Raw genomic sequence first — 9,206 nt, forward strand, 5'->3', positions numbered from 1 at the left:
CCTGCCTATAAAACCCGTGAGCCATTCCTCTCTGGGGACCCTGCCAAGAAGCAGGTTGTGGACTCTCCCTCCTATTCTTGTCTAAGATACTTGTCTCTGCTGATGCATTCCCTTCCCCTCAGGGCTTCAGTTTTTGAAACTCATAAACCAGCTTTTCTACTTTCTGGTCTGACACATATGTTTATCCCCAGGGGGGCAAAGAGCACAGAAAAATAGAAAAACGTAGGAAGGAACAAACTAGATTAACATCGAAATACAAGATCTTGCTGGTTAGCATTTAGGGACTGGAGGGTCCAGTGAGGAGGCAGCAATGCAGGCGAGATGGGGCCATGGAGAAGGAGAGAAGTGGATGGATAGCAGAGCAATCTGGGAGATAAAAATCAGCAGAACTATGTGAGGGAGTGGATGGGGGTGGGGGTAAGGAAGCAGGTGACAAGAATGACTTCTAAAATTCTAGCTGGGAGATGGGATGGCTTTACCATGGCACATGGTGTTCCCACTTGTGGAACACCCTCCTCCACTGTAAATCCTTCACCTGGCAGACTCCTACTCAGCCTTCAGATGCTCCATTCCAAAGAAACATCACTTCTTTAGAGCCACATTACATGACCCCAGGTCCTGTCAGATTCCTCAGCTTTCTTTCTTTTTTTAAAAAAAGATTTTATTGGAGAAGGGGAATAGGACTTTTTGGGGGAACAAGTGTGTACTTCCAGGACTTTTCTCCAAGTCAAGTTGTCGTCCTTTCTGTTTTAGTTGTGGAGGGTGCCATTCAGCTTCATGTTGTTGTTCTTTCAGTCTTAGTTGTGGAGGGCGCAGCTCAGCTCCAGGTCCAGTTGCTAGTTACAGGGGGCGCAGCCCACCATCCCCTGTGGGACTTGAGGAATTGACATGGCAACCTTGTGGTTGAGAACCCACTGGCCCACGTGGGAATCGAACCAGCAGCCTTCGGAGTTAGGAGCACGGAGCTCTAACCGCCTGAGCCACCGGGCCGGCCTATTCCTCAGCTTTCTACTCTCACTTTCCTTTGCATATTTACTAGTCCTCACCTGACTTCCAGGTCTATGAGTTGATCTGGGTTCACCCTGGCATCTCCAGTGCCTGGCACATAGTAGGTGCTCAATAAGCAAAGGCTCCATAATGCTGGCAGAGGAGGCTGGAGTATACCTTGCAGGCTGATGTTTGTCAACGGGGAGTGGAGGTTGTTGGTTTTCAAAACACAAGGACTCCCTTCACCACCTCTACTCCAAAAAGGAAGGTGTGCTCACCCCACCCACTTTAAGAATCTGTGTGTGTGATGAGACTATTACTCCGTCTGCAGTGACTGTGTGCAGGAGACTGGATAGGGAAAAGGTTGACAAGCATTGCTCTTACCAAGGCCTGTTGGAGGTTCTGGAGCAGAGAAATGAGTGGATACAAGCAAGAGTTGGAGGATCTGTGGACCTGGGGCAAAGCATGGAGGGAAGGATCAGGAGGGGTCTGGGGGTGGCAGAGAGGCCCCCAGAGGTGTTCTAGACACCAGAGCTATGGGATGACCACGTGCAGTCCCTGCCTTCTGACAACGGCCCCCAGGGGTCTTCCCAACCTGCTCTGAAGAAAATAAATACTCCACAGAACCCACTAGTGTGTGCTCCACGAGTTTGTTTTGTTCATGGTTATATCTAGAAAGGTGCCTGTGCGTAGAAAGGCACGTAGTAGTAGAGACTTCCAAAAGTGTCCGTTGGTTGTTGAAGGAAGGAGAGAAGGTTCTCAAAGTACTCAGTGAGTCTGGGGGCGGCACAGGGGATTACCACTCCCACGAGGGGAAAAGGCTGTCGTGCAGATTAAACAAGATAACATAGATAAAAGTCCTGCAGGTTAATAAACTCAGGTTCAAGATCTGTGGAGAGAAGTTAAACTGGAGGGGGGGGCGTGACGGGGAGGGATGAGATAGGAGAAGGTTGGGTGGGAGTCACATAGGGGCCCGCTGGGGACAGCGCCCTGAGAAACTTCAAGGGGTCTTCGGAGAGCCTCAGCCGGACCCAACATGATTGACACTCCCGCCCCACCCTGCTGACCGGCAGGAATTTGCCCTCGTGACCTCCCCAGGCTCAGTTCTGTCACCATAGCGACCAACCGCGGAACAGCGGCTTGATTGTCCCTGCTCAGCGGGGCAGGTGAAACCCTGGCCACGTGACCGATACTGGTCCAGGTGCGGTTACGCGACACCCGCCGCCTCCCCGCCTTAACCCATTCAACGCCGTCGCCACCAGGATGCAGTGTCCCCGCCCCCGCAGGCCGCACCCCTTGGGCCTGCAGTCCCCAGCCAGAAGGGCGGAACACTGCACTAGGAGTCACACAGCCCGGGAAGGAATGCGGGCTGGGCCATGCACGGGCTGAGTGATTGGAGCTGGGTTACTTCACCTCCGTATCTCCATTTTCACAGCAGTAAAATGAGAGTGAAAACACCATTCCAGTCACAGGGGAGTCGGGACTACTGGGAACAGGGACGCAGAAATATAGACTCAACCTCCTCGCGGTTCTCATTCTGCACCCTTTTTCTCCCCCTCCCCCACGCCACCTCAGCATAGCAGGGGTTCAGAAGGCCTCCCCTCCACCTTCAGCGGCTTGACACCCCCCAAAGGAGAGACCCTCACCAACCAACAGCGAGTCCACTGGCTCGTTCCTAACGAGGTGAGGAGCGGTGGGCAGGCCCCAGGTTGACTCCTCCCCAACGCACCATCATCAGAGTTTTTCCCAGGGAGCCACAAGTGGAAACCTCAAGCCCACTGGTTTTTCTGCTTGTTGATGCTGCCCTAAGCAGACACATCTGAGGTCCTGGGGCCCAGGACTCGAGAATGCTTCAAAATGGCTTCTGCCCCTAGACCCAGGGATCTGACTCTGGGCTTACGTCAAGCGTCCTGGGCCAGGCTCAGGTTATTGGGCTGGACAGTAGGCTGGGGTGGGGGGGGTTTGAAATACTACCTTTCTGAAACACCAATATTAGGTGGACCCCCTTCCTCTTCTTCCACCAACTCTAGAAAAACACTGCTTGATCAACTCTCTAAGCACCCTTCCCCCCCCCCCCCCCTTGGACCAAGCCCCGCAAGCCCTGGAAAAGCCTCCATCGAGGGCTCAGGTGTCCTTATCACTTCCCTAATGACTATGCTGACAACAAATGATCATACCACCTGCTGTGTGTAGAGTCTCCAGTGACTTCAAAGCCCTCCTCAGATTAGACAAAACACCTACCAGTCCCCAGGCTGATGGGGGCCATTTCACTTAGCAAGGCATGTATTAGGCCTTAGAGTTAGGATGCCTCCTACTGGTCAGGACTCCATCCAGCCTCCCCTAAAGACGGGGTTGAAGGGGGTAACACTGGCCCAGGTGTCATCTCCTGGAGGGGTCACAGACCTAGCCACGAGCTAAGCCTCAGTGCCCTGAATCTCTCCATTATCATTCAGTAAAATTACTATTGCACTTTGCACCAAACAAAACAAGGACAAAACATGGCTCTGGTCCTCCAGCAGCCCCCAGCCTATGGTGGACACAGAAGGTCAGTTCTATAATACTGTGTAGTAGACCCAACAAATGCTTTGAGAACATGGAGTGGAAGAGATTAATTTCAAGGGGGAAATCTGGGAAGGCTTGAGGGGGAGATGGCAATTATACTGGACTCAGGCAACTGGCTATCTGGAAGGCAGACACAGCATCCCAGCAGTGGGAGTGTGGGGGAGGAGAGTGGTAAAACCTAAAGGGAAGTGTGTAATGTAGTTTTCAGGGTGCCTCATGGGGAATAAGAGAATGGGGAGCATAGGCAGAAATGTAGGTAGGATCAGACTGTGAGAGGCTTGGAATTTGGTGATGAACTTTCAACGGTCAGCTTTAGGGATGGGGAGTCCCTGAAGGTTTCTGAGCAGAATGCTGTAGCAAGAGCAGGTACTCTTCCAACTGCTGAAAAATGGACTGCAGCAGAAGCCAGATGAGACCTGAGCTCAGAGACCTGAGACAATACTACCAGTGCCACCACGATCCCAGACTGGGGAGAGAAGATGGCAGCGGGTCAGGATTCCAAAGGAACATGATCTCTCTGCAGGATGTGTTGATTTCTAAGGGTGAGAGGATAGTGTATTTCTTTATTGGTAAATGGCGGGGGGGAGGAGGAGGTGGGAGAAGATCTGAGCCATTTCAGCTCAGACGCCCCCACCAGTACAAACACCTGGCCAGGGTTTGACCTTGGCCTCCCATCTTGACTCGCACCACGAATGGCAGACCAGAGGGTTCAGGTGTGCCTCTGTTTCCCCACCTGTAAAGGGAGGGGATGTGGGATGATTAAAGATAACCTCCAGAGTCCCTCCCAGCTCTTCCACAACTTCAGAATGGGTAAGAGATGCTCTGTCTGGCCTGTCTGGGCCTCGGGCTCTGGAGCACTGCGCGCTGCTCGCCCGCGCCCACCTGCGGCACAGAAAGTATGGCACCCACCCAAGACGGTGCGTCAGGGCAGGGAAGCAGACCAGGTGCAGCGACGGGAGCGGGCCAAAGCAGAGCCTCCTTGGCTTGCCAAGGACCTGTCCCGTGGCTGCCCAGAGCTCGCGCCAAAACCCAGGACATCCTGACAGCCTGGGACCGGATTCCCAGAAAGCAGGGTCCTGTCTCCCCGCAAGGATTCTGAGCGGGGAGGGGCTGGGCGGAGCTTCGCAGGGGCGGGGCTAGGGGCAGTGCTCCTGCGAGTGGTCACTGTGCCTGAGGACACAACGTAGCGGCGCTAGGGGGAGAGCTGGAGGGGGACTGACAGCTTCTGGGATTACGTAAGGAAACGTGAGCAACGGCGGGGAGGAATTTGCGATAGGGGGCGGGGAAAAGGCGGAGCTCCAGTCAGAACTGGACGCGGCTCGGAGCAAAGGCGGGAGGCGGTGCTAGGGTACATGACTTGCAAGCGAGGTGCGTGCTGGGTAGTAGGGGCTCCCGGGTATGCTCTGCTGGGCCTGCGCCAGGAGGGTCCCCTATAGGGGGCTCAGCCTTTCCAGAACCAGCTTCTCCAGGGTTCATGTCGCACCCAGCAGCAGCGGCCGAGGAGGTGCCAAGCCGAGGTCAGTCAAGGGCGCCCGGTGGGAGGCCGTCCTTTAATCGTTCCCCTCTGGTCCCGCCCCGATGGCTCCACCTTCCCCACATGGGCCTGCCCCCTCTCAGGCTGCTCCTCCCAAACCACTTCACCAGCCGGTTCAGAATCCCCCTCCATCCTTGCTCCTCCCTTCAGGCCTGTGCCGCTTTCCTACAAGCTTCTGGACGGGGAGGCGGCCCTCCCGGCCCTCGTCTTCCTGCATGGGCTCTTCGGCTGCAAAACCAACTTTAACTCCATCGCCAAGGCCCTGGCCCAGCAGACAGGCCGGAGGGTGAGCTTCCGGGGAGGCGGGGTCCCGTGGGAGGCGGGGCTTGGTGGGCGGGACCGGGGATGAGGGCGAGGCTAGGCCCGCTTCTCTGCCCTCGCTGCTGGGCCCCGGCTGAGCATTGACAGATTTCTGAAGAAATGAAAGGAGAGGTTGACCTCAGACTGGAGACCGCAGGACAGACCCAGGCCCTAGATGGACCCCATTCATTCCCTTGTGTTTCCTTCCATCCAGTCTATCTCCATCTGCATGCTCCACACTGAGCTATGCCCATCTGTCCAATGCCTAAGTGCCAACACCCTCCCCGCTAAGAGGGCCAGCCCCTGGTTGTTCACCAGGCATGACAGGGGGCTTATCACCTCGTGCAGCAGCCCATCCTTCTGTGCTGCAACTGTTGGAAATTCTTGGCGTCGGCCTTCTCTGGGGTTGCCACCCAGCCCCGCCAGACCTTCAGAGATGTGGTCACACTCCTTAGGCCTTCCCTTCCGTGGCAGAATGACCCCAGGTTCTTCTTCTGGGCTCCCTAGGGAACTGAGCCCTCTCACCATCTGAGCCCTTCTTCCACTTCAGGATCTCTCCCCAGGCTCTCCACCCCCTCAACCTGCCAGTCTTCCAGGCCTGTCTATACCCCGAATTTGGATGCCAGTGCTGCCCCTCTCACCTCACTCCCCAGGTGCTGACAGTGGATGCTCGGAACCATGGTGACAGCCCCCACAGCCCAGACATGAGCTACGAAGACATGAGCCAGGACCTGCAGGACCTCCTGCCCCAGCTGGGCCTGGTTCCCTGTGTCCTCATTGGCCACAGCATGGGAGGCAAGACAGCCATGCTGCTGGCACTCCAGAGGGTGAGTTGTCCCTATCCAGGGCTTCCTCTCATCCACTATAGACTCTGAGTGCCCAGCAGGCAACCTGGGACTCAAAGGAGCCTTGGATGGCCAAGTTCAGGATCCAGGAACTGTGCCTATGACCCGCTGTGCCTGCCCTAAGGCTGAGTCCCCAGTTTGGTTCTCTCCCACAGCCAGAGCTGGTGGAACGTCTGATTGCCGTGGACATCAGCCCAGTGGAGACCACATCCAGCTCAGCCTTTCCAACCTACATAGCAGCCATGAAAGCCATAGAGATCCCAGATGAAGTGTCCCGCTCCTGTGCCCGCAAACTAGCCGATGAACAGCTCAGCCTTGTTATCCAGGTGATGCCCCCAAGCCCCCAGATGGTGCTGGTTGGGACTTGTCAAGGGAAGAGTGGTCACCCCGTGTGTCACAGGGAACTCCCCCAACTGCACCCCCTACAGGATACTACAGTGCGGCAATTCCTGCTCACCAACCTGGTGGAGGCAGGCAGCCGCTTTGTGTGGCGGGTGAACCTGGATGCCTTGGCCCAGCACGTGGACAAGATCTTGGCCTTCCCAGTATGCCAAGAAGCCTATCCTGGGCCAACCCTCTTCCTCCTTGGTGGAAACTCTAACTTCGTACAGTAAGCCAGGCTGGGTGGCAGGCGGGGCATGCCTTACTTATCCAGCCATCAGCCCGGGGTGCCTACCTCAGGGAGGGCTTGGGGGTGGGCAGGGGCCTCCTGAGAGCTTAGAAACACCATGGGACATGTGAGCTCACATGGCTCTCCATCTCTCCCCACTCTGCCTCCATTGCTCTCTTGCTCTCCCTGTCTCCCCACCTTCACCCCTTGTTGGTGGCCTTCTCTTTGACGGACAGTCCCAGCCACTACCCTGAGATTAGACGACTCTTCCCTCGGGCCCAGATACAGACCGTGCCTAATGCTGGCCACTGGATCCACGCCAACTGCCCGCAGGACTTCATGGCTGCCATACGAGGCTTTCTGACCTGAGAGTTGCTGGCCAGAAGGGGCATGTTTCAAACCCAGGCTTCAAGACCCTGTGGCCTGCTCCATATTTCTTCACAGAAAGACTCAGGCAAGCATTGAAAGGGCATGAGTATGTAAAGGTAGTCAGACCTCAAGTTTAATGAATAAAGACACAGCTGTCAAGGTCCTGGGCTGAGCTCTCTCACCGCCAACGCCCCCATCGAACCAGGGGGAATCGGACCGAGGGGGCCCTGGCTGCTCCAGGTTCCATGGGGGCTCTCAGAGTGCTTCTGGACTCTCTGTGCAGCTGACTCTCGACCCGCTGCCTCACCAGCTGTTGCATGTCCTCCTGCGGGCAGGAGAGCAGGTTCAGGGCAGACCCTGGGCCCATCTCCCTGTGCCTCCCATGCCCAGCCGGCATTCTCACCCTACCTCCCAGGCCTCCACCTCCTGCCTCAGTCTCAGTTTCTCCTCCAGGACCTCCAGCAGCTGGGCCTCCACAGCTCGTAACTTGGCTTTGCATGTGTCCAGCTCAGCCTCCACTGCCTGTTTCCTGCAGGTGGCAGGGGGGACAGCCTGAGGCCTGGGCCCTGCAGATCTGATGCTGGGCCCAGAGGGGGTGGGGGTAGGTGTGGCCAAGCCCCTGCCTTATGACTGGATGGGTGTTTGGCTTTTCCACCAGGAATGCCTGACTACCCCCTCCCCTCCTATAGCAGCACAGAGTCCTGAGGGTAAGCCACCCACTGCTTCCCCAACCTCCATAAACAACTGCCTCTCACTTAGCAATGGCTTCATCCCTCTCCTGGAGTACTTGATCCAGCGAGGGCTCTGCTTGGGTGTCCCCCAGTGCTCCAGTCACTGGGCTCTGTTGTAGGGTGACAGGCGGGAACAGTGATCTGGGGCTCGCCTGGATGAGGTCCTTCCGCTCTGGTCTTATCCCTGATGCTGATGTCAGAAGGAGAAGGGTCCGAGACGTTCCAGATCTGCCACCCAGTGCCCCAGTTTCATGGACTTCTGAAAGTAGAGCAGGGAGACTTGTGCCCATGCTGAGGGGGTGGCGGGGGTGGCCCCTGCCTGGCCTAAGGGTAAGCATAGGGGGCAGAGTGTTTGGACCCCCAAGGAGGAAAGGAATTCTCACCTGATCCTCAGGAAAGAGACAGGGTGGATTCAGAAGGACACTTACCCCTCAAAGGCCCTAGACGGAGAGGGTGGCCTGGTGACAGGGACTCTCGCCAGCCGGGTGGGGCAGGTACGGGACATGGCCCTTTGCCCTCCCTTCCTGGCAAGGCACTCCTGTCAGGCCCCGCCCCAGATGGGCAGGCCAGGCCTCTGCCTCCCCTCCTAGGTCCTGGAACCCTCAAAGCAGGCCCAGAGCTTCTCCTGTGTTCCTCACCCCAAGGGGGCGCTCTACCCACATCAGGAGAAGAGAAAGGACAGCAAGGACCGCTCCAATGATGAGAGACATACGTGCCCTAGCTCCCCAACCTGAAGGGTTGGCACCTTGGTACCTTGAATAGCATCATCCACACACATAACTATAACCTCACCTCAGCAGAAAACAGAAGGAAAAAGTTTATTTCTGGTGAATTCTTCGTAGTATCTTGAATGTCCATCTTCCCTAGCAATATTGCTCATTCGTCCAACATTTCCACCATTTTGATCCTTGAGCGTGGGTGGGTCTGCTGTGCTCTGGAGAGGGTCTCAGTGTCCCACGCCTCTCTCAATGTGACCATTGAGCACGTCAGTGACGTCAAAGGTGTAAAAGGGAATTTTCCCTATTGAGGCTCTTCCTCCAGGTTACATCTTGGGAATTAGGCCCTAAATATTTTCTCTAAGACCCCCCGAGGAAAACCCCTTCAGACATGACTCCTGGTTGCTTGTGGGTCCCACTCAGCCAGGTACACTCCAACAGCCGGACCTGACAATTTCTTTAGTTGAACCCCACGTGAAGAGGTGGGGTTGCACTGTATTCCCAAATACACCCCTTTCGTTGAGATTCATTCAGTGTTTCGAGAGGCTGCTT

At 56.1% G+C, this 9,206-nt stretch overlaps 1 protein-coding gene across 1 annotated transcript; it reads left to right on the plus strand.

The window, feature by feature from the left end:
* The first annotated feature begins 4,830 nt into the window (after positions 1-4,830).
* On the plus strand, positions 4,831-7,370 carry ABHD11 (abhydrolase domain containing 11). Its single transcript, XM_081053410.1, has 6 exons — positions 4,831-5,066; positions 5,234-5,369; positions 6,037-6,210; positions 6,384-6,554; positions 6,657-6,838; positions 7,075-7,370. The coding sequence occupies exons 1-6, from the start codon at positions 4,948-4,950 to the stop codon at positions 7,205-7,207; spliced, it is 915 nt and encodes a 304-aa protein (XP_080909536.1). The 5' UTR covers positions 4,831-4,947; the 3' UTR covers positions 7,208-7,370.
* The last annotated feature ends 1,836 nt before the right edge of the window (positions 7,371-9,206 follow it).

This window comes from Rhinolophus hipposideros (assembly GCF_964194185.1).
Source record: "Rhinolophus hipposideros genome assembly, chromosome: 7".
NCBI lineage: Eukaryota > Metazoa > Chordata > Mammalia > Chiroptera > Rhinolophidae > Rhinolophus > Rhinolophus hipposideros.

Excerpts from the sequence above, each read along its gene's own strand:
- ABHD11 (XM_081053410.1), top strand. The coding sequence starts at position 4,948 with ATGCTCTGCTGGGCCTGCGCCAGGAGGGTCCCCTATAGGGGGCTCAGC. Across the intron at positions 5,067-5,233 it reads CGAGGAGGTGCCAAGCCGAG|GCCTGTGCCGCTTTCCTACA; the intron begins GTCAGTCAAGGG and ends TCCTCCCTTCAG. Across the intron at positions 6,555-6,656 it reads AGCTCAGCCTTGTTATCCAG|GATACTACAGTGCGGCAATT; the intron begins GTGATGCCCCCA and ends CACCCCCTACAG.